Source organism: Diadema antillarum, unplaced genomic scaffold (genome assembly GCF_040938485.1).
Source record: "Diadema antillarum isolate AM-2024a unplaced genomic scaffold, OU_Dant_1.0 scf00000057, whole genome shotgun sequence".
NCBI classification, from domain to species: domain Eukaryota; kingdom Metazoa; phylum Echinodermata; class Echinoidea; order Diadematoida; family Diadematidae; genus Diadema; species Diadema antillarum.
Genome location: NW_027270946.1, coordinates 3,158,697 through 3,185,898, shown reverse-complemented (window position 1 = coordinate 3,185,898; position 27,202 = coordinate 3,158,697). Strand labels below are relative to the sequence as shown.

At 37.3% G+C, this 27,202-nt stretch overlaps 1 protein-coding gene across 1 annotated transcript; it reads right to left on the bottom strand.

The window, feature by feature from the left end:
* Positions 1-2,328: 2,328 nt before the first annotated feature.
* On the bottom strand, positions 2,329-26,868 carry LOC139715887 (scavenger receptor cysteine-rich domain-containing protein DMBT1-like). Its single transcript, XM_071627436.1, has 8 exons — positions 26,729-26,868; positions 14,372-14,680; positions 12,487-12,795; positions 7,773-8,084; positions 6,727-7,035; positions 5,065-5,373; positions 3,877-4,182; positions 2,329-2,388 (listed from the first exon to the last, which is right to left on the bottom strand). Exons 1-7 carry the CDS (start codon positions 26,790-26,792, stop codon positions 3,878-3,880), a joined length of 1,917 nt encoding a protein of 638 aa, XP_071483537.1. The 5' UTR covers positions 26,793-26,868; the 3' UTR covers positions 2,329-2,388; position 3,877.
* Positions 26,869-27,202: the final 334 nt, after the last annotated feature.

Sequence of the window (27,202 nt, the reverse complement as noted above, 5' to 3'; positions counted from 1 at the left end):
TTTCCTTTTGAACCGGTCCTGGCAACATTAAGCCCTATATCAGTTACTAATCATGGAAGGTTGGGGTTTTTATTTTTAAATTTCATGCATAATTATAATGCTGCTTTGTTATTTTTGCAAATACCCCATAGAATAGATTTTGGAATGAGAGAAAAAAAAAGATCTTCTTGAAGAGATGTATATACCGTATATTGTATATTTTCTTTCACGTTGTCGCTATGTTTTTGGTACACAAATCTGTGATCATGTTATCCTTTTCCCTTAGAAATACCCCAGAAGAAAACAACAACAATCTTTTCAAATTATTGCACCACACATTCAATTTTCGGAATCTGACAAGACACATGAAAACTTAATATTGCAATCACCAATGTGCTTCGATGCGATAGATGCGGGAATAAAAGTAGGTTTGGAGAGTCAAAATCAATACCCAGAAATTTGAACGAGATAATTAAATGTTCGATAAAAGTGCACTGTTAATGTAAAGCATACGTTCCAATCCACGCTGACACAATCATGACGCAACGGACATAAACCAATAGTGGTGATTTTCTCTAATCTTTTCATACCTCTAAAGTCTAGGTACATGAACAAGCAAAAACTCATGCACACACAGACACGCAGTGAACAAGCTATGAGAGAAAGTGGAGAAGGTGTCAGACTGTATAGACACATCTTCAACATTTCGAAAAATGAATACCCTAGGGCAATTAATACAATGATAGCTCATGCAAAATGATTTCTGAGAAGGATTTCCATATTAAATTCATTGTAATTTTTTTTTGTCATCATCGTTTTTTTATCCTTTGATAATATTCTTTTGGTATTTTGTATACGGAAACACATAATTTTAGGAAAATGCATAAAATTTTGACGCCGAAGCGTACGTATACAATGGAGTAAACTGAACTGAAATTCGGAACATACGATTCAGAACAAAGTGTTTTTTTTTTTTCATTTTACTGAAGTTATGAATGCCTTGCAAATTGTACAGTTTGGAATATTTGGGCTATATTTATTATGGTTATGAATACAATCATGTTCTCTAATGATGTACCCTTCAAAAATGCAGTATCATTCTCGTGATGCATGATCTTTATCAGTGTTTATGCAGGCGCGTCACGCTATTCCAAAGTCACTGCGGTCGCAGAGGGCAGCAAAGTCAGAAATGTCAGAAAAGTTATTACACTGTGACATGACCTTGTGTCAAATGAAAAATGGCCTCCAAACCGGCTGATACAAGAGAGATGACAGAGGGATCACACTGAACAAACAAACACACAAATGCGTTTTGCGATGCAGATGAATTTTATTATGATACGTTGTAACCGTCACCCCGATGAAAGCAAGGAAGTTATGGAATAATTTGATTTTTTAAAAAGATTATCATACACAAACAGATGAATGCTACTTGAGCATTATCCATAAGTTCTTTGTCACTCTGGTGCTGTCGCAATTCAATGAATGTACTATAATATCCTCATTTATTTATAAGCGTATAGGTTATATCATCCTTATTTATAATGAGAGAGCCTATTCATGTATGTTTGTGTATGCGATTGTGCGCATGTGTTCTTTTTCTTTTTTCTTTTTTGTTCTTTTTTTTTGTCTGTCTTCCTTTTTATCCGAACTATTTGCCAAAGTTTCGTTAGTTCGGTACATACTGTAATTAGATGCTGTTAATGAGGGGGCTGCAAATTACAAGCTAAGCTTTTCAGCAGTCCCCTCCATTTCCAACAACTTCTCTTTCATATACAATCAAGTCACATTATACTAAGGTATTTCCTTACACTTTATTTTCCCAATAAAGAAATGAGCCCCATTGATTTCGTATAATGATGTATTTGCAAATGTTATGTTCTAAATGCTGTTGTTGGAAATGAAATGAAATTGAATTGTATTAAATCATAATATTAAATTGAATATATAACTTATAGTTCTTTTGTGGCATTTTATAAACGTTTTTGTCCCTAGACAGATGTCAATCAAAATAGTGACATTTGTATATTAAGGAGTAAAGAGATAGCCAAAAATCGTAATTCACCTCTTGTATGATGTTCTTAAAATGGCATTTAACACTCAAGGGTGGCTTAAAACTTAATTGGTAGGCGATAATCATAGATACATTATAACCATATTGTGAATCAATGAGCGTCAAACGAATCAATCCATGTCATTATGTTGCTGTTTTTTTATTCATAAAGCACAAAGAGTTCAAGTAAACTATAATCAAGAAGCTAAATGGTATATTATATTGGAGAAGAACTAAATCATTGCAGATGAACTGGCAGCAGTTTTCACTCTATGAATATCTCCTCTTAAGAGAGGTCACCTCTTGTATGATGTCACCTTCATCAGACCTGCTGTCCATGGAAGCCTTCGTCAGAACTACAATGGAGTATAAAAACAACGAACAAGTATTAGGTAACGTCAGTATAATCACAGAAATTGATGATCACAGAATACAAGAAAAGCACTTTACTCAACGTGACTCCTATTTGTTTAAAGGGGCATTCCTGACGATTTTCATAGTTTCACATCATGGAGCATATAAATCAACAATTCAACGAAATGAATGTATAGATCCATGGAATTTATTGTGGTCCTTGAGCAGAGAAATCAGTACTCTAAAAAACCTGAAGAATTATGATGACATAGGAGCCTCACATTTTTCAGAAATGTAGCAATGTAATTCCATGACAATACCACGCGCTTAACAAGCTCGCCTGTGTCAAATTTATGCATGTTTTCTTTTTTGTTCTGCTTCCTTAAGCCCCGGCCGCCTGCGACTCCTGCATTCTTATAGTGAGGCTGCCATTTCATCAGCCTTGTTCATTGTGATTTCTTATAAATTGTGAAACCCAGTTATAACCAAATTGTTGTTCTATATGTAAAAGTCTGAAAATCATCGTCATTAAGGTCTCCCTTAATCAGCGTTGTCAGTAAACAGCAGCTCGTGCGTATAAGCATTTACAACGGATGATCGAAGACTTGATGATTAAAGGGGATGGCTAGTAACTGATCAGTAGGAATCAGTGGGAATGCTGGAGGATGATTGTTCCAATCCTTGTGGGATTCATTTAATAGCACATTATATATCTACTGTTGTGTGAAAATTATTTGCTTCAGAATGGTCTCATATTCAAGTAATGTGCAGTTTAATGTTTCCAGGTTAGCGTGCCTGGTCAGTGACGGGGCATTAATCTGCACATTACTTGAATATGAGACCGTTCTGAAGCAAATAATTTTCACACAACAGTAGATATATAATGTACTCTTAAACATGTTAAATGAATTGATCCCACAAGGATTGGAACAATCATCCTCCAGCATTCCCACTGATTCCCATTGATTCCCACTGATCGGTTACTAGCCATCCCCTTTAATGAATGGTGTGCCTTCTGGAGTGTTGATATGATTATCACAGTGAGTGTTCATTAACTGTTTAGATTGGAATGGGGGGGGGGGGGGCTCTAACGACTTTCTTGCTAAAGGTGACCGTAAAAATAACAAATAATACATTTTAATCTTTACTTCAGATCAGACCATTTACGAGACAAAAGGAAAGTGAAGCAACAAAGATGCAGGGACGGATAGAGGAATTCCGAAAAGGGGGGGGGGTGCAAAAAAAAATAGTTCTGGTGCCACTTCCGGGTTTAATCACGTGATTTTTTTTTTTCGATTTTCGTGCCACTTTCGGGTTTCGTCGACTGACAGGCAAAATAATGAATCAATTTTAATAAATCTTAACACATTTGATATATTTTATAAAAAAAATAACATGGGAATATCGCGCCAGGTGCCTCCCCCCCCCCCACCCCCCATCCGCCACTGAAGATGTAAGAAACAAAACGAACTTTCCAGGCCCTCACTTACTTTAGATACATCTCACTCCTGCATCTTCAAAATGGAAGCAGTTGTGGACTCCTATCCCAAAGTTGGGGCAGCTGAAAATGCACGTTTCGTCTCCGCTGCACTCGACATTATCGAGGATGATCAGTCCAGAGCCTTCGCCAAACGCAGCGTTGGATAAGGCTTCATCAGCTCCTGAGAAACCGAGACTTCTGCAGACCACGTCGGCATCCTCGATATCCCAGTGATCATCGCACACAGTTCCCCAGACACCATTGTGCAACACCTCCACCCTTCCTTCACTTTCCGACTCGCCCCCAAACAGTCGCACTGACAGAAATAAGGTCGAATGAGAAGGAAATGCAGCCTGAATCAGGTAATTTGGGACTAAAAGTCGTTTTGATGTTTTTGAATTAAATAGCTGGCCAATGACAGGGCGCGGTGAACATTCCCAGACATGTCCTTACCGATATCAAGGATTTACATGCAAGTAGCTGGCGACGATAACAGCACAGGATAACAGGATAACAACACAACAAACGAAAATGTAATGCGATCTTGTATACAAAAGAAAAAGAAAACAATGAAATTTGCTAATGATGCAAATTGTTATTAGCCTTGAGTCTGTTCTTGTGATATGGCAGTAATATAACTTTGGGCAGTTGAAGGGTACATTGACTAGATTAATCTTTACTACTGGCGGTCATGTGAACAAGAGAAAATGAAAACAAGGAAACGTACTAATTTTTCAATTGTGGTATTGTCTTTTAGGCTGTTCTTGTGATGTGGCATTAATTTAACGAAAAAAAAAGAGGTTCCGGCAATTGAAGGGTACATTGACAAAGTTAATAGTCTTTATTATTGGTGGATGTACCTACAAAATGCATCTATGGAGGTTGTAATCGCAATATAGAGATAGCGTTCTGGGGAATAGAATTAAGGAATTCGATTTATGAACCTTATGTAAACTATAAGTAAAGAGATGTTTCATCAGTACTGCAATAAATCCAAAATAAAGTAAAATCGACGGCATCATTCATGTCATTTTGTCATTATTGCAAGAAATTGACAAACTTTGGCAATACTTCCCTCCCCATTCTCCCTGTTTTCTGACTTGTTATCATGAAATGTTTTAGTTCAATACCAGGAATATCCACTGCTCTTTTTTTTTCTCTCTCTCTCTCTCTCTCTCTCTCTCTCTCTCTTTGGTACCTTCAGGTGAGCACCTAACTCCTGCGTCTTCAGTATGCGCACAGTTGTGGATTCCAGTACCGGAGTGTGGGCAGTGAGTAATGCCTAATTCACTTCCGGAGCACTCGACGTTATCCAGCACGATGCTTCCACTTCCTTCTCCGAATTCAGCTTCCAACTCGGCTCCTTCTGCTCTTTCAAATCCGAGACTTCGACAGACCACATTGGCGTCGTTCATATCCCAGTAGTCATCGCACACGGTTCCCCATTCTCCATCATGCAGGATCTCTACCCTTCCCTCGGATGAACAATCACCACCGACGAGGCGGACTTTGTACGATTTGGAAGAGACGCAGACACACACAAACACAAGATACCTATTAAATGCACACCCCATTGCTTATCGATCCCACGTATTTACACTTCATAATTGTCTGGAGAAAAACCTCAATATATATGTGTGTTTTGGTTTTCCCAAATATTCCTATAGTAGGCAAATTGGAGAAACATGATTATTTTAACGTATAGAAAGTACGGCTCTCATGCACAATGTGCAACAATCACAATGTAAAGACTGATTTGTCCAAGATTGACAAAACGTGACATGTTTACACAATACATAGGTCAGCAATGGTGGGTCAGTAGTTACCGACATGTAATCGAAAAAGGAAGACGTCATGAATGTGACATAAATAGATCCAATGTCGACAGCATTGATTTGGAAGGAAATAATACTAGTAATATCATGTGCCAACAAATATAAAGTAATTAAAACATCTTGGGCCAAAGTTTTAGAGGAAAATGAAAAAGGATCTACATTCTGGTCAGCAAAATTCAACATATCTATTGCAAAAACCCCCAAAAGGTCACGGGATATCTCATCATAAATATATCATCGGAGAAAACGTAACACACTGAGGTATAAACGAGTTGGTTTACTTGGATGACACATTCTTGCAATCATTCTTGAAATCATTCATATTGTAGTAACTCTGTTATTGTGACATAAATCTTAAAGAATATACTTTAGAAAATCATCAGGTGGGTACAAGCCTAAAATATATTTTACATGTCCAATAGCGGCAAGTCTACAGATCTATAGACATATATTATTCGTTTTATCATCGCATAAGCAGTAAGAATTGCGATTGCATTTTTACAAATGATATGTAAAAAGACAGCTCATACGAATCGAATACACGGAGTATCAGTGACCAATGTGATTATACCGTTATCTATCATTTCATACAATTTCGCTTATTTCATTACCAAAAAGACATTTTTTGATACGCATGACACCAAGTTAGTACCACAATGGAATCAAGAAAGTACTGTTAACTGAAATCCTATAAATGCTGTAACTTTTAAGACAAATATCAAAGTTGCTCAAAATGGCGAGGACTGCTAATAAAATCATGCCTTGTAGTTTGCAGTTTCTTCGTTAAAAAAAGCTAATGGCTAAACTAACAAAACTAGGCAAATGCCTGAGAGAAAAAGAAAAGAAAGACAAAATACATGCACACACACACACACACACACACACACACAGCTCTCTGAAGACAGCTCTCACTGAAGAAAAAGAAGAACCGAAAAGAAAATAAGCTTGGAAGAAATGGGGATGAAAGGTCAAAATCAAAGCGAGCGAGGCACAAGATGCACGGGCTCACAGCATCATAAACCTACCCCCAGCGGAACATTTCACTCCAGCATCTTCATTGTGGAGGCAGTTGTTGCTCCCGAGTCCGGCGTTTGGACAATCGAAGAGACTTGTCTCGTTGCCGATGCATCCAACATCGTCAAGTGGGATCTCGCCAGATCCTTCTCCGAATGCAGCATTTGTCGTTGCCTCGAGCGCAGGACCATGGCCAAGGTTAGCGCAAACTACATGTGCGTCTTCCAAATCCCAATGGTCGTCGCAGACAGTCCCCCACTCCCCGTCGTAAAAGACTTCCACCCGTCCCTCCAGCGGGGAATTGCCTCCGACGATGCGAACTGAGAACAGAGTGGGTCAACGATTAAGAGTGATAATGAACAGTTTGCTCTCTGAGCAGGTTAAGCGCCATTTTAACATAACAATATATATATATAAATATATATATATATATATATATATATATATATTATATATATACATACATATAAAACATTATAGGCAATAATCAACTACCAGGAGCAAACTAAACCTTGCATGCGCTACCTCACTGAATACTCAACAAGGGATATTCTTGAAGTTATGATTAAAAATCTCGTATTTCTAATTACTCTTTGCTGTTTAAGCTGTTTTACTTACCACTATAAATAAATATATTCAAGAAAGAAGCTTACTCGTTCTGCAATCAATCTTAAAGCGACATAACTGAACTTAGCAACTCTCTACAATATTTGATTTTTACTTTGTACCACTAATAATGTAGAAAATCATGGATGACCCCAATGATATTGGTATGCCCCTTTGTTTTTTACTATCTTTCTTTTTTTTTACCGGAGTGTTCATAAAAATAGTGAAATAATAGGTCAGGCTTCAAAGAAGGTAATTTGTTCCTCGTTACCGCCTGACTTGAAAAGCATGTGATATAATGTAACTCTTGCATATTAAGGAAATCGGTGAATTCAGCATGGTGTCCTCCCTACTCCCCACCCTCCTTTTGTTTTGTGTTGTTGTTTTACGAAACATTTTGTTAGTTCAAACAAGGACTTACACTGCATTGATTACTTTCCTTTTCGCTTACCTTCCAGGGAGCATCTAACTCCAGCGTCTTCGTAATGGAGACAGTTGTGGTCTCCGATGCCGGGATGTTCACAGTCGATGATGGTTGATTCACTTCCGGAGCATTCGACGTCATCGAGTAAGATGCTGCCTTCACCCTCTCCGAAATGAGCTTCCGACTTCGCTTCTATGGCACCCTCAAATCCGAGACTTTGACAGACCACATTGGCGTTGTCAATATCCCAGTCGTCATCGCATACGGTACCCCATTCTCCATCGTATAGGATCTCTACCCTTCCCTCGCGGATAGATTCACCACCAACGAGGCGGACTTCTGCATAGGTGGAGAAAACATACGCACACACACACACACACACACACACGCACGCACACATACGAAAAATTTAAAGTATGCCCACTCAACTTTTCAAGATTTCAAGATTCGAGATTTTAAGTCAGGCATCGCTACACCTGAGATTGAAGACAGATTTGACGTCAATGGCATATCATTATCAAAGTGTACAACAATGCCTTTCCATAGGGGACACTTAAATATAGAGTTGCTCTTTCTCAGTGGGGGCATCTGCTAATTATATACCTCATATTCTTATCACTTATTAGTCAAAAGTAGGAAATGTGACATGATGGAGTTCCGCCTTTCATTGTTTCATCAGGGTTTTAAATTTCTATCACTTGACCATAGGCCAAATGATAGAAAGCCAAAACTCTCTGATAGAAAGTCAAAACCCTCTGATACGTAACCCCTCCGCGACTTTTGTACACAATATACACATAGACTTATGCAGTGTCCGCAGCCTACACAAATTGCCTTTTGGTTTTCCAAGGACGTTACTACTGTATACAGTATGTTAACGGTTACTTTACGCGCATCGTTTCTACTTGAACTACATTTAGTTGAATTCTAGAGGTTCAGCTAGTTAAACCTAATCTCATACGATAAGGTTAAAAGAAACAAATATACACTGATATGTATTCGGATGATGGTGGAAATAATATCTCCCTAGGTGCTTTTAACACAGGGTCTTCTGTCATACCTCGGCCAAGGCCTCGGGGTGATAGAAGGGTAGGTATGAGAGTGGAGTGATGATTTCCATCTCATGAGCAGTCATTATTTGGTTATATTTTACTGTCAGTTATGTTCTTATCCAAAAGCCGCGCCCCTAGACTCGATGGATTAAGCTTATTTCGGGGTTCGTTAATCAGAAATGAAATAAGTGGCGTTTATTATTTGGAAATAAACATGTTTTTTAAACTACGTGTTGCTAAATCCGAAAAGAGAAATTGAGTACTTTAATCCCAACATTTCTGGTGTTATTCCAAGGTTCGTTGTTCCCAGGATGTGCTAATCAGAAAAAGAAATACAGTTCTTTACACCAAACTAAGTTTCATATGAAATGAAGTTTGATTATTCGAAAATGAGAAGATGGTGTGTCTACCGAACCTTCGGAATTATTCGGAACCTTACCTCGTTTTCTGATTATCGAACCTCCGGAAATCGAAACAATTTTTTTTTTCTTTTTCTTTCGCAGAATGAACTGTAACCATCCTGACTTGCTGTACCTGTGCCATTTGAAATATTCCGTAGCCCCTCTATTCCATAATATAATAATTACTTCATTGACGTGCGACTATACAAATGATGCACAGGATAGAGTGCGTTTATAGTGGAGGCGTAGCGCACTCGAGGGTATTTACAATTGTGAAACATGCACGAGGCGAAGCCGAGTGCATGTTGCACTATACATTGTAAATACCCGAGAGTGAGCTGCATCTCCACTAACGCCACGAAATAATCCTGTGCATCATTTGTTTTATAAAATGGGTCGAAAATTCGAAAACTAACAACATTTTTCAGCGTTTTTCACGTACCTTTGTGGGTCAAGACGTTTGTGGGTCAAGACAAGATGTTCGTCCCAAACATTTACGCACGTCGCACTCGGAAATCCCGCACATATAAGTATGATGGGGGGTTGCGTTTCCGGACACTTAAGTTCCCGCATGAAAACGTACTTATTTTACATAGAATCTGCACCCTTTACCTTGAAGACTTGATAGGCCTATAAACTCCTCATATAGGCCTACTAGACAACATACTCTGAAAACGGCGTGAGAATTAACCTGCTAAATCGTTGGATTTGCCCTTCAAAGTGACTCCATGTACGCGTCCGGTCCCACAACGCTTTGTCTACTGTACTGTACGTATACGTACGCCACTGGTTATGCACAAGGGAAGAAAGGCCGGCCGGCCGGCAGCGCTACAACCCGAACTAGAAGTTGTTTACAGGATTGACAGCGCGTATGCATGCAATTCAAAGGAGCCGCCGCGCGCACAGACGATCGGCAATAGGATTTAACACGCAGTGCAATGGGACTAGAAAAGCACACCTGACTCATTTCAGCGCTTCCTATTGGCTACATTCTTGAACCCATTTTATAATATACAAATGATACCCAGGATAGAGTGCGTAACCCGAGAGTGAGCTGCATCTCTACTAACGCCACGAAATAATCCTGTGCATCATTTGTTTTGTTAAATGGGTAGAAAAATCGAAAACTAACAGCATTTTTCACGTACCTTTGTGGGTCAAGATGTCCGAAGATGTTCGTCCCAAACATTTACGCACGTCGCACTCGGAAATCCCGCCGCACATATTAGTATGATGGGGGGTTGGGTTTCCGAACACTTAAGTTCCCGCATGAAACGCTTGGTCTACTGTACGTATAAGAGTATACGTACGCCACACATGTTATGCACGAGGGAAGAAAGGCCGGCCGGCCGGCAGCCCGAACTAGAAGTTGTTTACAGGATTGACAGCGCGTATGCATGCAATTCAAAGGAGCCGCCGCGCGTACAGACGATCGGCAATAGGATTTAACACGCAGTGCAATGGGACTAAAATAACCAAAGCACACGTGACTCATTTCAGCGCTTCCTATTGGCTACATTCTTGAACCCATTTTATAATTGATGATATCACTAAACAGGACCTGTATGGCGAGGATCAGCTTTGCTCTCGGTTTAAACTTGTTTTATCTACTAGGTGTTTCAAAAAACATTTCCCACTTTTGATTCTTAATAATTCATAAACTATATAACAGATAACACAGTCATTGATATGAGTGATAGCTGAATACTGTACAATTTGGTTGAAGGTGGTTTAGATATGAAAGCATAAATCAGTTTCATGAAATCCATGATTAATTTCACAATTAGATTCCAGATTTTGCTCTATTTTCAACCCTCTGTACAAAATTTCACTTTGCACAGGGGTCAATGGGTGTGTATGGGAGTGTGTGGTTAACACCCTGACAATGGTCCTGAACAATGGCCAGGGTTTGAATACTTCATTATTCATTCATGAGAAATTCCACTGTCACAACAAGTCTTTATTCAGGCTCTGGCAGTATCTGTGTAAAGTCAAACACCTGCCGATACTGTCTTTGAGTCGCGACAGTGCTCTCCCTCCTTCTGAAAAACGAAATTATAATGAATACCTTCTGTTCTATCGTGAACATGGTGACAGGAAGCAAAGAAAATCAATTAGAGTATAAACTCTTGTGTATATGGAGCCTTAAACAAATCTACTGTGAAACAAATCGCCCCAATGATAAATGCTGCTGAACTCTTTACCAAAAATGATCTCTTTTTATCGAAAATTTGTCAGACTATTTAATTAGTATACATAGACAGTTGTATAAAAATGAGGAACTTTAGATCATTTATGCTTAATCATATCCCAAATTTAGTGATATGTGAAGCAAAGTTTGAAAATGATTGCCAGCTGGAATGAAATGTGGTGTTTGCAAGCACATGGAAACATGTGCTTACTCTTTCCATGTGCATGCATTTTACCCTTTACCGAGCATGAATTCAGACTAGCAGTGCCCAGGGCAATCAACATGAATTATTGATTAAGCATTCATATGCCAGGGAGCGCGAGACTGACGTCCAGTCAACAGGTGGTTCAGGCATGTCCATTGTTCAGGGCCATTGTCAGCACACACTCACATACTCACACATCATTGGTTTCTGTGTAAAGTTCATTTTTGTACAGAGGGTTAAAGTTTGACCAAAATCTGAAACCTTACTTCAAAATCAATCTTAGATTTAATGAAACTGATTTATGCTTTCACATTCAAATTACCTTCAACAAAATTGTACACTATTCAGCTATTACTCATATCAATGACAGTTTTATCGAATGAACAGTTTCAGAATTATTAATGATCAAAAGTGGAACACGTTTTTAGAAACACCTAGTATTATATCACTTTTTATATCACTTCACTAAAAAAAAAAAAAAAAAAAAAACACACACTTGGTCTTTCCTAGCGAATATAAGAAAAATCACCGCAGCCATATTCTCGCAAATTTTAAAACCAATGCTTAACACAATGATCGACGTGCACAGCTCAAAGAACACTTTCGAGGTCACAAGTTTGATGGAAAATAATTTCACTGAAGAAGTCATGACTAGTTGTCTCTACTTTGCAATTCCAGTTTTCACTAGGGCCCTGTTGCATAACAATATGAGATCACACTTATATAATTATATGCTCACTGATTGGCTGGTATCAGACTTATGATTGATATTCTGACATATGTTTAATCTCATCTTTAATGAAACAAGGTCCAGATTTTTGTGTGTGTGTGTTTTAAGTCAGTGAGATATTATTATAAGTATTGACTGAAATCGAAACATATTTCTTATTACCGTTTGGAGTGCATCTAACTCCTGCGTCCTCGAAATGCAAACAGTTGTGGTCCTCGATGCCGGGATGTTCGCAGTCAATAATGGATGATTCATTTCCGGAGCAATCGACGTTATCGAGGAAGATGCTGCCTTCACCCTCTCCGAAGTAAGCATCTGACAGAGCTTCTAGGGCACCCTCAAATCCAAGATTTCGGCAGACCACATTGGCGTCGTTCATATCCCAGTCGTCATCGCATACGGTTCCCCATTCTCCTTCGTACTGGATCTCTACCCTTCCCTCACGGACAGATTCACCACCAACGAGGCGGACTTGTTCATTGGCATAGATTAAAAACATAGATTATATTTTAAATGTTCACTCAACTCTTCAATTCATTTCATCTTATCTTTGCAAATGGAATCAATGTATTAAATATGACCTACACTTCCAAAGATTCCTTTCATCCCTACTTAAAATGAGAAAATTCTTTTTATTTTTAGCTCTTTGCCTCTAACCCATATTTGTTACGCTGTCAAGGGTCGAGTAATTTGGAAAGAACAACTTTGAAATATGAAACATTTTCTATAAATATATATTTATTTTCATAAACAAAAAATTCTGCCCCTACACCCAACAGGTTTATCAGTGACTTTTGGAACACTCTGTAACCTTATTTCCAAGATAGATGGTTTACCATTCTTTCTATGCCAATGAGCCAAATGTGCAACAATTTCAGACGCATAAATTGGTCAGGAAATCAGTATGACACACAGAAGGTTAAATTCTTATGGACGGTGAGATAAAACAAAATCAAATATTACGCCCTAACCTTTCCGGCCCTATAAAGATTTGCCCAGAAATTATGTAAATGTAGGTTTGCTCGCACCATAAGCAAACAAACAACACAAGTGTGGTATCTTTGCGTGTGCGAATGTGAGGGAATATCAAAAGAAAAAAAAAACTCGTTTGTTGCCATCTTTTCCAATGATATCTTGGGTGAAGTAGAATTCGAACTCTTCCATTTTCTTTCGTTTAAATGGAAGAATAACGTCATAATCAAAGGCTGAATTCAACATGGAATCATTTTTTTCTTTATTCCTCTGTGTTCAATTGACTCAAGCTATCATTTCAAACAAAGGATATGCAGACGGTAGTAGCCTACATCTGGGTAAATCCTCAATGTTTTTCAATTACTGTTGCCTTTCTCTCATAAACACTTGGTCTTTCTTATGGAATAAAAGAGTATCTCACAGTAACAATATCAACCTAATTTTTTTTAACAACAAAAACAAACAATGAATATTAACTTCTAAAGTATTTGAACAGTTTTGTTCTACATTTAAGGCTTACAGAAAGTAATTCTAGCTGGAAAGTCGTGACTTCTTTTATGTTCATTTCATTTCCTTTGTGTCTGAATGACACGCATTAACAAACCTCTCTAGAAAAGAGACACGTTGATTCATCATTAATCATAGCTAAATAGAGTTTACGCATGACAGATAAAGTAAAACATCGTGACAGAACACAGAAATATACAAAGAAAAATCAAACTACTATACAGCAGGGTCTACAGTATAAAACTAAGAATAATGTTTAGGGCCTCATTATTACCCAAAGAAACAAATCCACATTTATAATCAACTATCGATTTACTTAAGTATAAAAAACACAACAGCAAACAATTTCACAAGACAAAACACCAACAGAAAGGGATAACAAAAGTGAAAGATATTGAGAAAGAGCAATAGAAAAGAGATCATAGACTTAATAATACGAGGTTCATATTTTCATCGACTCGTTTTTTCATACTCCCATTTCACAAGAGGTCATGTAATTTTAGTAAAATATAGTCTATGGACTGACTGAAATTGAATTTAAAAAAAAAAAAAATCTGTCCTTCATTACCCTTTGGAAAGCATCGAACTCCTGCGTCCTCGAAATGAAAACAGTTGTGGATCCCGATGCCGTTATGTTGGCACTCAATGATCGTTGATTCACTTCCGGAGCACTCGACGTTATCGAGTACGATGCTGCCCTCACCCTCTCCGAAGTGAGCTTCTGACAGAGCTTCTAGGGCGCCCCCAAATCCAAGGCTTTGACACACCACAGTGGCATCTTCAATACCCCAGAAGTCATCGCACACGGTTCCCCATTCTCCGTCGTCCAGGACCTCTACTCTTCCCTCGAGCTCAGATTCACCATTCACGAGGCGGACTTGTTCATTGGCAGAGAAGAAACACGCAGGGAAAATTGTAAGCACTCAAACTCAACCCTCTATTTTCTTGTTGTTTTTATTTTATCTTTGCAAATGTAATCAATTATTTATCGAATATGGCATCTTACGGACTTTCAGAGAAAATCCGTAGAATATTCAGCAAGCATCATATTCCTGTCTCTTTCAAGCCTACCAACACATTGAGACAGAAGTTAGTCCATCCTAAGGATAAGACTCCAAAGGACCAACAAAACGACGTAGTTTATGCTATCCAATGCAAGGATGAGTGTGAAGAGCTGTACATAGGAGAGACAAAGCAGACCTTAGCCAAACCCATGTACCAGTACAGACCAGCTAACTCGTCTGGATGTGGAGACTCTGTTATATACTCCCATCTGAACAGCAGTAACCACACCACCTAAGTAAGTCCAGTTGACCAGATTTACTGACATAGTTCATGAGATACTCTACCTGGATGACTGAGAACATTCACTGACATAATATGGCATCTAGTTCTCTTCATTCTCTTCACATGGTTTCTTCTAAGCGAGAAAATTCTTCTTCTACCCTATCGTCTGAAATTCACGCTAGTTACGCTGTCAGGGCCAATAAATTTCTAAAACATACAGTAGATGATCTGAAACTTTTTCTTAAACTCCAAATATCTATCCCTAGACCAGACTGTTGTACTATGCAGGATCTATTGGCAGAGGGTCAGGTTTGGGCCTTGGGGGCCCTGCCTTGTGCCCCATTCTGAATGTTAATATAAGTAATCCACTATAGCACAGGTTTCCAATATGGATTCCAGATATATATATAAATATAAATATATATATATATATATATATATATATATATATATTATATATATATATATATATATATATATATATATATATTATATATATATATATATATATATATATATATATATATATTTTTTTTTTTTTATTAAAGAGGAGACGCTATCATCGAATAATATTATTTCAAAGAACCACTGCACCTCGGGGCCTTATGAATCATTTGAAGTACATACATCTGGGTATGGACCAGGAACTCTAAAACTTTCGAATATGCCTGCGCTGACTTTGATAGGTCCTGCATGCTTCTTAAAAAGCTGGCATCTTATAATAGTGGCAAGCCATACTGGTATTGTCTAGAATTCATGATTTCCAGAAAGAAAAATTCTCATTTTGGACATGACTGAGAGAGGGAAGCCACCGACTCGAGTATACTGGGAAGGGGACATGGCTATACTCAGATTTTTGTTTTCCTTTGGGAAGGAGGGAGTGAAGCAAGAATCCACATCCAAAGGGAAATCGAGGGAGCGTAGCGACCGGTTGGGGATGGGGGATTTAGGAGGAGAAACCCCCTGTGCTAATGGGAGCATTGATATTTTTCTAGAATTTATATTAAACGATCTGGTGCACACCTTGAATGATATATTTGAATTGTTTTTCGAAAAAAAAAGTATGACGGTAAGCTGGATATATTCAAATAGTCTACTATATGAGTCGGAAAAAAAATCGAGCACGAACATATACATTGCAGTTCAGTATTCTTATTTCATTTACTGATCAAGTTATCTAAAATCTAATAGGGCCAATAGGCCTAGTGGATGACCAGCCATAGGGCATGGGGAGGGTGTTAGAGCTCGTGAATTTTTGGAGTTGAAATGAAAGGATCAGGGTCCCATTTCATAAAAGATGTTAGGATGACAACTCTTGCTGGAACGTCAACTTCCCACAGCAAACAACCAATCAGGAAGCTGGATTTTTGTTGTTACCATGTCAATTGTCATTATGTATTCGTTAATGTCCACTTGATTGTCTCAATTCCTTTAAAAAAAGACCTAAGAGTGACACACAAGCATCCCCCTACAAAATGAAGGATAGTGTACATTTTTTGACATACTTTTTTTTATAAGATATTGCGGAAATGTCTAATCAAAAAGTAAGAAAAATGCATGTTCAGTAATTGTGATGGTATCTGTCACATAATCTCTCGTTTCTCGTTTGCGTTACTTTTCACTGTGTCTAGTCTACGGAAATATCAACCTCTCACACGAAAGAGCGTTTGCATTTTTAGAAAGGAAATTCAACGATCTGGTAAGCACTTTTGATCGAGTATTGGCATTTTTTGAATGATAAAGTAAGAGAAATGCACATTCAAAGAAAATATTGTTGGCTATAACTCGTAGTATCTGTCAACTTCTGGCTTGGACGGGGTATACCCCTCACACAAGCAGGAGCTTTTGCTTGTTTACACTGCTAAAAGTCTGGTGTTAAATAGTGAACACCGAGCTGGTCTTAAATTTTCGGCGCTCATTTATGGTGTTAAATTAACACCTCCGGGTGTCATTTTAAACTGCTTTTTTGAAGAGTTTCTTAGTAACTGCACTTCTTGTTGATTTTTAATTTAAACAAGACGATCAAGAATTTTACATTAAGATACTAGATTTTTGAAAAAATGTGAAAATAAATGTACACCAAAGTAACACCAGCTGGTGTGGTCTCTTATTGAAGCTGGACGAGTGTTAAACCATTGATATTAACACCAACAAATATCAAATCAACACCATGTGGTGTAATTTTTTAATTAACACCAGTACAGTGTCAAAATAACACCAGGTACAGTGTCAAATTAACACCACGAAGTGCATCACAGTGCATTTTTAACACCTGTGGGTGTGGTCCTTTATTGAAGTTTGATCGGTGTTAGATTTAACACCCGTGGTGTTAAATCTAACACCGATGTTTTTACAGTGTAGAATGGGAATTCTAGACTTTGATGTATTTTTTGAGTGGAATATTTGTAGAAATTTAAATAAAAGAGTATTGGAACAATAAATATTGACCAACAATCTGAATAGGTAAATCGTGTTATCTTTCACCTCAAAACCCTGTTTTAAAAGAGCTTTCCACCACTTAACGTCGCGAAAGCGTCCTGAGAACAAGTTCTTCGCCTTGGGCAATAAAAGAACGGGAGAAAGCGAGGGGCACCGAAAACTTTCTCTGGGCATAGGTTCCCACTAAAGGGGTATGTTCACTGACGCGACTAGCCCACCTAGTTCTAGATGTTGCATGTCCAAAACGTGTCTATATTCATTGATCTCAACCGTACTTTAGATCAGTGGTTAAAATCCATGTACGTGATCAATCCATGCGCGTGTCAATCATTTTCTTTGTGCAATATTGTTACCCATGCGTGTTTAGTGTATGAAAGATTGATGTTATCGCTTAGCAGTTCCGTTCTAATTAAAGGGTTGTCGGGTGAGTTATTTCGCGGTAATGTCAAGGTAATGTCTGGGTAATAATGTCTGGGCAATTACCCTAGCAGGCTATTATACGATGGAATTTGGCAAAATTTCCGCGACAACATAAGAGCATAATTGCATAATTTTGCGGGGACCGTTTTTAACAGGCAGGGTTAAAAGAGAAAAATGTTATCCGGACGTTGTAGCGGTATCTCTAGTTTAAAAGTAAAGGCTCTGTTAAAAGGGGGCTTAAGTTCCTAAATGTGAGTGAGTCTATGCATAGTCTATGAAGGTGGCTAGCGGTCAACTGGAGAAGATAGAAATAATAAACGGTGGAGTGGCGATCGACATGAAATGCAAAGTGATTGTCATGTGTACATCATCATACGATGATAACGAGAAATGTAATCAGCAAGTGCAAACCACATCAGTTAAATTCTGTTCTATTCAATTCAATTTGACAGAACATAACATACGAATTTGCAACTAATGCGGATCTTGTATAGTACGCAGTGGTTGAGTTAATGAGGAAAATTAGAGATTTTGACGAATGAAAGTCGTGCATGCATAGTTTCAAACCAAAGTCGTTACATTCCCCGTATTTCAAACTTTCTAATACGAAAGTAAATTTCAAAGTAATCCAAACAGGGCACACATTACAAGACAAACAAGACAGAAAAAGGAAAAAAACATAAACACAAAAGCACAGCGACACAATAAAAGAAAAAAATGCATATCCAAGCTGCTATTGAGAAAACAAAACAAAGATGATAAGAAAGAGTGGTGATTGCAAAGATGTGCTTGATGAAATGTGGTATGCTTTTCACTATATGGGGATCCTGGTATTTGAATTTGTTACGGATTAAAAAAAGGGGGTTCAAGGGGCAGTCCAGAAGTTTCACAATTTAGGATCTGTCTATAAATAATATACACATGAATGTATTTTAACTAATAAAACGGTCCTTATGAAGTAAATGAAAGTCATTACACTAATTACCAGGATACTACTTGACTCTTTATGAGTCACGGCGTGAACCTCCTGTGTGCCACATTATGCTGAGACCGCAAAGAGACATGCTTTGGGAAACATTCTGTCTTTCAAATCTAGGTAACTTTTCTAAAGACTTTTGCTACGCAGGACATATAAAGGGCAAAGTTGTATGCCAACTTTTGCTTTGATGTAAACTTTATGACAAATCTATGATCATATTTCTTCCAAATGCTCATTATTAGCTGCACAATTGTACAGGAATAACGTTGCAATCAAAACAATGACAAAAACTTTGAACCTACCTGCAAATCTAATAGCTAATACGTTTTGGTATTCAATCATCACACAATGCAATCTACATGTGACAGGACAGTCGGGTACAAAATGTTCAGACCCTGAAAAATTTTTAAGTGCAAGTTTTTTGTTGTTATTGATTCGTGTTCTAATAGGGTATTGAATTAAATTCAGCTTGGTTGCTACCTTGGCAACCTTGGGCAATCTCTTTCTTTCTTTTTTTTTTGCCTAATCAGCATAATCATATAAGTAGCATATTTGCAATATGTAATAAATTACAAGTCTTAAGCAGGAAGCCAAAACATGGAAAATATAACTTTCACATTTTTTTTTTCCCATGATGAAGAATACATCCAGTAAGTGTCTTAATGCAAATTAACATAATGAACTAATTTGGATATGTACACTGTCTAGTAAATACCATATACTATGTATATGACATGTAAATTTTTTTTTTTTATGTAGTTGGAGAATTTTTGTTGGATCATGGTGTAGATGGTATTGAGGTGTATTAAGCTTGGTTGCCATCTTGGAAGCCTTGTGCAATTATGTTGCTAATTCTAATCTAGGAACCCTGAAAACATGGATAAAACAACTTTTCAAGGTTTTTTTTTACGACGAGGAATCTACTTTATAACAAAAGTTTTCTTTTTGAAATGATTTGAGTGTCTTAAACATGCAAATTAGCATAATAAGCATATTTATCTACACGGATGGTACCCATAGTGTGTATATTGCAAGTTATCTTAATTCGATTCGATTCAATTTATTCATTTCATAAAAATCCCATTCAAAATACTTGCAGAGATGTGTGAGTCAAAGGAAGAAATCACGCAAAAGCCTGGGGCTTGAAAATGGAGATTTCTTTTACAATTTAGTTTACAATCACAGTTTTGATGGAAAACATATGTCAAATTTTGCCTAAAATAGAACTAAATTCAGAGGACTACAGGATTAACAAAACATTAGTTATAGACAACACGAGACAAAACAACGACTGAATTGAAACAATACAATAAATACAAAACAAAAGCATACATGCAGGATAATTGTCAGAGTTCTGTATGATAATCTATTTTTTTTTTCATTTATCTTTGATATGTAATAAGCGAATTAATACAAATTAAGAATGAGCTGCTTATAATGAGTCAGAAAAAAATCAGTGTGCAAATTGTTTTCAGTCGCATGCTTAACAAATTTCACAATTTAGCCCCTTTTGTACTTTATTGCGTTAGACTGACTGATTTTCAGGCGATAAAATTGTAAAATGTAAGAGTGCATTAAAGGAATGTTTCATGACATGAGAAGAAAAATCGTTAGATATATTAGGCAAGACTAAGCTCGGGACTACGCAAGCATATTTATACATAAAAATACCAAAGTTTACATGAAATTTTGTCACGAAAATTTCATTTGAAAAGTTGTTTAGTAAATGTATTTTTTTTTATTGATTTGTGTGCTAGGTGGGTATTGAAGTAAATCTAGCGTGGTTACCAACTTAGCAACATTAGAAAATAATCTTTAGTATTTTTATAAGCATATTCAACTAATCATCATACTATGTAATATGTTGCGTAATTTTAATCGATGAAGCCTGAAAACATGGATAACACAACTTTTTAAGGGTGTCTTTCGAAGCCAAATCAATTTATAACAACAGTTTTCATTTTGAAATAATGAAATGGTCTTATACATGCAAATTAGTATAATGAGCTAATTGGAATAATCGCACAATAGTTCAGTAGATGGTACCATATACAATGTACATAAAGTTTAAAAGTTGTTTAATAGGAGGCTTTCTTTTAATCTGTGTTGGAGATGGGTATTGAAGTAATTTGGTTGTCACGTGGGCAGCCTTGGTCAATTGTGATCTTTATTTAGTCTATCAAGCATATTCAGCTATAGTTAGGGTAATAAGTAATATGTTTCTAATCTTAGACCAGGTAGCCTGAAAACGATATCTTTAAAGTTTTGAATGACAAGGAAATAGTTGACCTTTCTGAAGGAGTGAAACGAAGCGGAAAGGGGTGGGGGAGTTCGAGGGGTATTTCCCTTCCCTGACCTGAACCTGAATCAGTCAGTCAAATTCTAAATCATTGCTGCATTGTTTAATTCATTGATGAAATTATTTGAAACTATTTTGAAGGGCAGTGACAAACCGGAGGGAGGAAGCATTTTGTAGAAGATAAAACAACAACAAAATAAAACTTTCCAGCTCGTGCATGTGTCATACATTGTGTTTCTATAAAAAAAAAGAAAAAGCAAACGAGCAGCCCGTACCCCCTCTGATCTCTGATAGGTAGATCAGTGGATGCCCCACCCCAAACCCCGATTTGCATACTACGGTTGATGCATGTATAATGCACAAGGGGTTCAAGTGAACGACAGAGCAAAAACGGCGACATCCACTTTAATTTGTCTGTTTGTTTGTTTTTATTTCTGCATTCAATCAAATACAATTTGAATACAAACTTCAAAAAGTACAAAGACAAAGAATAACAAGTGCAGTGAAATAAATCGATAACAGTACATAAATAGATACACATAGGTGATTGCATTGAGCAATGTAGATACACAGAAACATAAAATAAGATATACAGTATTTTTCAGTAAACAACAGAGATCATTAAATGCAGGAGACCACCATCGTAAGCGATTAAGCTTGAAATGGATGGAGGCCTCATAAAATGAATATCCAACGACACAACTTTCTTGGAGGAAGGTGATTAGGTGAGTGCAGTGCTGTTGCAGGTGAGAGCGCAAGATGCAGTTGAAGGAAGAAAATAGAGATTGGCAATAAGATGACAATCGTTTGCCATGAATATTTGCTAGCTTAATTGGTTTGGAGAATATGATTGTATCAAATATCGTTTTAGTGAAGCTTTCAAAGAATAAATACTTGAACAGGACTTTATATTATCCGGGAGATTATTCCAAATGTCCAGACCCGAATGTCTTATAGATTTATGTGTCACTAATAATTTGGGATTCAAAAGGTGGAAATTTCTACATATACGAGTAGGGTACGAATGGACAGAAGTATTAAACCTAAACATGTTATTAAACGATGATGGAAGTTGATCATGTATATATTTAAACATAATTACTGCTACTTGAATTATTCAAATCAAAAACCGTCAATGTTTTAAGCTCATGAAATAAAGAATCAGTATGAGCCAGAAAATGCGATCCTGTACAAATACGTATAACTTTCTTTTGTAATTTGAATATAGAATTTATTTTGGTAGAGCCGCAAGTACCCCATACAACATTGCAGTACTTACATATGGAAGAATTAAGGAATTATATAGTAGAAATAAAGTTGAACGAGGAAGAAAGAACTTCAGCTTGGAAATAATCCCTATATTTCTAGAAATACGCGTTGTAGCATGATGCAAATGTTCATTCCAAGTCAAACTTTCATCTATATATGCTCCCAGAAATTTTGAATTCGTTTTCTTTTCTAATGGGATATCATCAATGTTAATATGTATCAACGTATCTTCATTATGAGGATGAAGTTTGAAATATATAAAATGGGACTTTTTTTATATTCAAAGAAAGTTTATTAGACTTAAACCAAATTGATACTTTACTAATTTCAACATTTAAAGTATCATTTAAAATCTTAAGATCTTTATGAGAGTAAAATATATTGGTATCATCAGCAAATAGAACAAAAGAGAGAAGAGAGGATGTACTAATGATATCGTTGACATAAAGAAGAAATAATAGTGGGCCCAGAATTGAGCCTTGAGGAACACCACATTTGATTGAATGGGGACCAGATTCACAACCATTAAAAGGAACATATTGTCTTCTATTAGTTAGATAATCTTTAAACCATAAAAGTGCTCGTCCCCGAATCCCATAATGACTAAGTTTGGAGAGTAGAATAGAATGGTCAAGAGTATCGAATGCCTTACTCAAATCGCAAAATATATCTGCCACATGTTCTTTATTTGCAAAAGCACTAATTTGTATTAATACTAAATCAGTTGAATAATTCTTTCTGAATCCATATTGATTGGGAATAGGTAAATCATACTTATCACTAAATTTAAGAAGTCTATAATAAACAATTTTTTCTAAAATTTTGCGTATACCAGGCAACAAAGAAATGGGACGATCATTACTAATTTCATGAGGATCATCTTTTTTATGAATAGGATTAACTTTAGCTATTTTCAGCAGATCAGGAAAAATACCTTGTGATAAAGAAAGATTAAATATATGGCTTAACGGTTCTGCGAGTGGATAAACTATTTCTTTCAATAACGTCATACTTATTTTATCAAAACCACAAGATTTAGAGCTATTCAAAGATTTGGTGATATCAATAATTTCACTGGGACTTGTTGGATTGAAATAAATAGACTCTTGATTTTGGTCAAAAAGATAATCTGTAAAATGAGCAGAAGTATTGCTAATTTTAGTAGCAAGTTCCGGACCGATGTTAACGAAAAATGAGTTAAATGAGTTTGCATACGTATTGGGATCATTTATTTTGATGCCGTTTAATGTGATACCATCCGTTGGTGGAGAATCAGGCTTTTTACCTAGGACCTCTTTGATGATTTTCTATGTTGCATTAATATTTGAAGAAACCTTTTTCATTCTGTCGGAAAAATATAATCTACGGGATAAACGAATCAATTTTGTCAATTTATTTCGATAAACTTTATACATATTTAAATTAAATTCAGTTGGGTTAAGAATATTTAACTTATATAAAAAATTACGAGTGTTTATAGATTTCAAAATACCTTTTGTAATCCTAGGATTTCTTGGTTTACTTCGGTTACTTTTTATTCTACATAAAGGTATATTATTTTCATAATAAAACAACAATTCATCATTAAAACATTTATATGCCAAATTAACATTATCAAAACTATAAATATCTGTCCATTCCTCTAAAAATCAATTCTGTTTCAGCAATTCCACATTGCGTTTTGACAGTTTATAGTACCATATTTTATCACGTAGTTTGTTACGACCCAATTTACATTCACAAATTGAGAATACTGGTAAATGATCAGAAACTTCAGAACATAATATACCCCCGTAATTGTATTATTATATACATTCGAAAAAATATTATCAATCTGAGTTGATGAGTGCGGATTTATCCTGGTGGGTTTATTGATAATCGACACAAAACTATATGAGTACATTAAATGCATAAAATTAAGGAAATTATTGTTATCGGATGTGGGGGAAAATTTAATGTTGAAATCACCCAAAATAAAAACATGTTTACTTTCATTACCTATCTTACAGAGATATAAATCCAATTCATCACAAAATAATTCACAGTTCAGATCAGGGGGTCGATAAATCAAACCTATGATAATATTTTTAGAAATTGGGTTATCAATTTCAATGAATAACGTTTCTGCATATCGTAATGTGATTTCAGAACAGATTTTGAACTGTAAATTTTGCGCAATTCATTCATTCCCCGCTTCTGTCACAGGTGGCTGGCCTTGGAGTAGCATGTGAAAGTAAGATGTACAAATTACACGAATCTGCACAGGTGTAGGCTTTAACTGTCGAAAAAGAATTTAAAAAAAAGCTTTCTGAAATTAAAAAAAAAAGCTTTCAGAAATTATTTGTTTTAAAAGAGTTCAACCAGAATTACAATCATGAAAGATCATATGCATATATGGCAATACTGCTATAGCGGTTAAAATAACATGCCAGAAGGCATAATTATGCCATCGCTGGCAATGAAAGTTTACGAAAGGCCTAAAGCCCCGGTCACACAGCACTCCACGTCTAAATCTAACAGAAAGTTATGAAAATCTGGTGGACGTGGTAGTAAGTGGTAATTTTTTGGTCAATTTTGGTTTGGCCGTGCTTTGTACGGGATATGGCCGTTGGCGGCTGTTCCACTGCTGAAGCACTGCCTAGGCACGGCTAACCACGTCCAGCCACGTGTATGTACGGGGAAAAATCCATTTTTCCCCGTACACACGCTATTTCCCGTGATACCAACGCGTAACACGCGTCAGATGACCGTGCTCTGCCCGTGACAGACGGCTAAACTTTTCGCGTCTTACCGCGTCTCCTCAAGTTTTAATCACTGCCGGAACACGGATTATCACGTGTGTTTCACGTGTGTTGCACGTTTTTACCACGTGTGCCACCCGTGGTTGTCCGCGGAATAAAATTTTGAGCAGTTCAAAACTTTTTACCGCGTTCGACGCCGTTCCGATTTTTCCCCGCTTCCTGCCACGTCTATAAGTCGACCGTAGCTCGTCTTAAACTCGACATCAACGCGAACAATATCGTCTGCTTCACGGGAGACCACTTTTTGACGTGTTTTGGCCGTGATTAATCCGTAAAGCGCTGTGTGACCGGGCTTTAAAGGCCGTGTCACACCAGCCTTGCGTGCGACTTGCAAAGAACAATTTTGACTACCCGGAGGTCCCCGTAGATATCCGCATATGACAGTACCTAGCATGTATCTCAAAAGTAGTCGCCCGGAGGTGCGCACGCATATTTTTTTACCCGCAACCGTGTTTAGGCCCTGTCACACCTTTCCGGGCAAGCTACTCGGGCTTGTTACGTGTAGGGATTTTCTAGCATACCGGACATTCCTGAGGGCGGAAAAGGATTTGTGCGAAACAGCGCATGTGTCTTACTTGCTGGACGCGTTATACTTGCGAGTATACTGTGTGACCTTTGTACCAGTCGCGTGGGGGCTGACAACTTAGTGAAGGAATTCCTTTAATGAAATGGCTGAAATCTCACAGAATTTCATTATCTTGGCTGCATACGGGACTGCGAAGTACCTGCGTGGGAATTGCCTGGGAAGTACTGCCGCTAAGGGTCTCCAACTGGCGTTCTGCGTGGACCTCTACGGGAATTCCCGCGACTCACCCGGAAAAAGTTTTGGTCTTGCTCAAAACTTGGCTGCGGTTAAATCAGACTTGCGTGAGCACCTCCGGGCAACTACGCGCTAGATACTGTCAGGTGCGGACCAACTGCGGAGAGCTCCTTGGAGTAAATTTGTTTCCCCGCAAGTCAAGCCGCAGAAGTTCCCCCGTACGGTATGACAAGGCATGAATGAAAATTGCAAACATTCTTGTTCGCCCGCTGAAAATCTTCTACGTGCTGGAAACTACCTCCTCGCCACAAGCCCGCGTTATTTGATTTATTTGATTTCGATTTCGATTTATTTTCATATTTCTCGATGAAAAAATACATCAAATATAACAAAATCAAATGAAGTACATGATATCAAGCTGGAGACATACATAAAATATTGCAAATATATAAAACATATAGTGGTCGATCTATGACGTTTTGAATCTGTGAATGGATGCTAAAGAAATATGAAGGAACCTACTTAAAAGCGAGCTTGTTGAGCGTAGGTCCCAGTTAAAATCGAGTTAAAGATTAAGATGGGGAGCACGGGTACAACATTGACCAAAACATAGAGAAAAAAAAAGTATGGTGTGATACGGCCTTTAGGTTTGGCTTTTCGTGCAAACTCACCAGTGGCAGACGCAGTAGACAACAGTGACAAGACAAAAAGCGCTGCGATGATCATTTTGCTCATCTCGACAGGCGTTGCAACCGTGAAAAAAGGGTTCAACTGAACGTAGAAAGTGAGTTATAACTTATTCAAAACAGCGTTTGAATGCTTTCTCGATAAGGCGTAGGAAGTCCCCATATTTATAACCATTTTGACTGAGAAAAAAAAAATATGCCGCCACTATTCAATGCACTTGGTAAAGCGCAAGTGGCCACTTGACACAACAGGAGCGTGTCTGCAAAAGTATAGTGTTTCATTTGATAACAAAACGACTTTGGTTGGATATATTCTCGAAATGGTACTTGCATTTCATATAATATTCGGAAACCCAATTGAGACAATTACAAGGAGTAACGCTATATCTTTAAGAGATCTAACCTGCACGCAATGCATTTTTACCTATCAAAGAAAAAATAGAATTAATGATTCTTGTA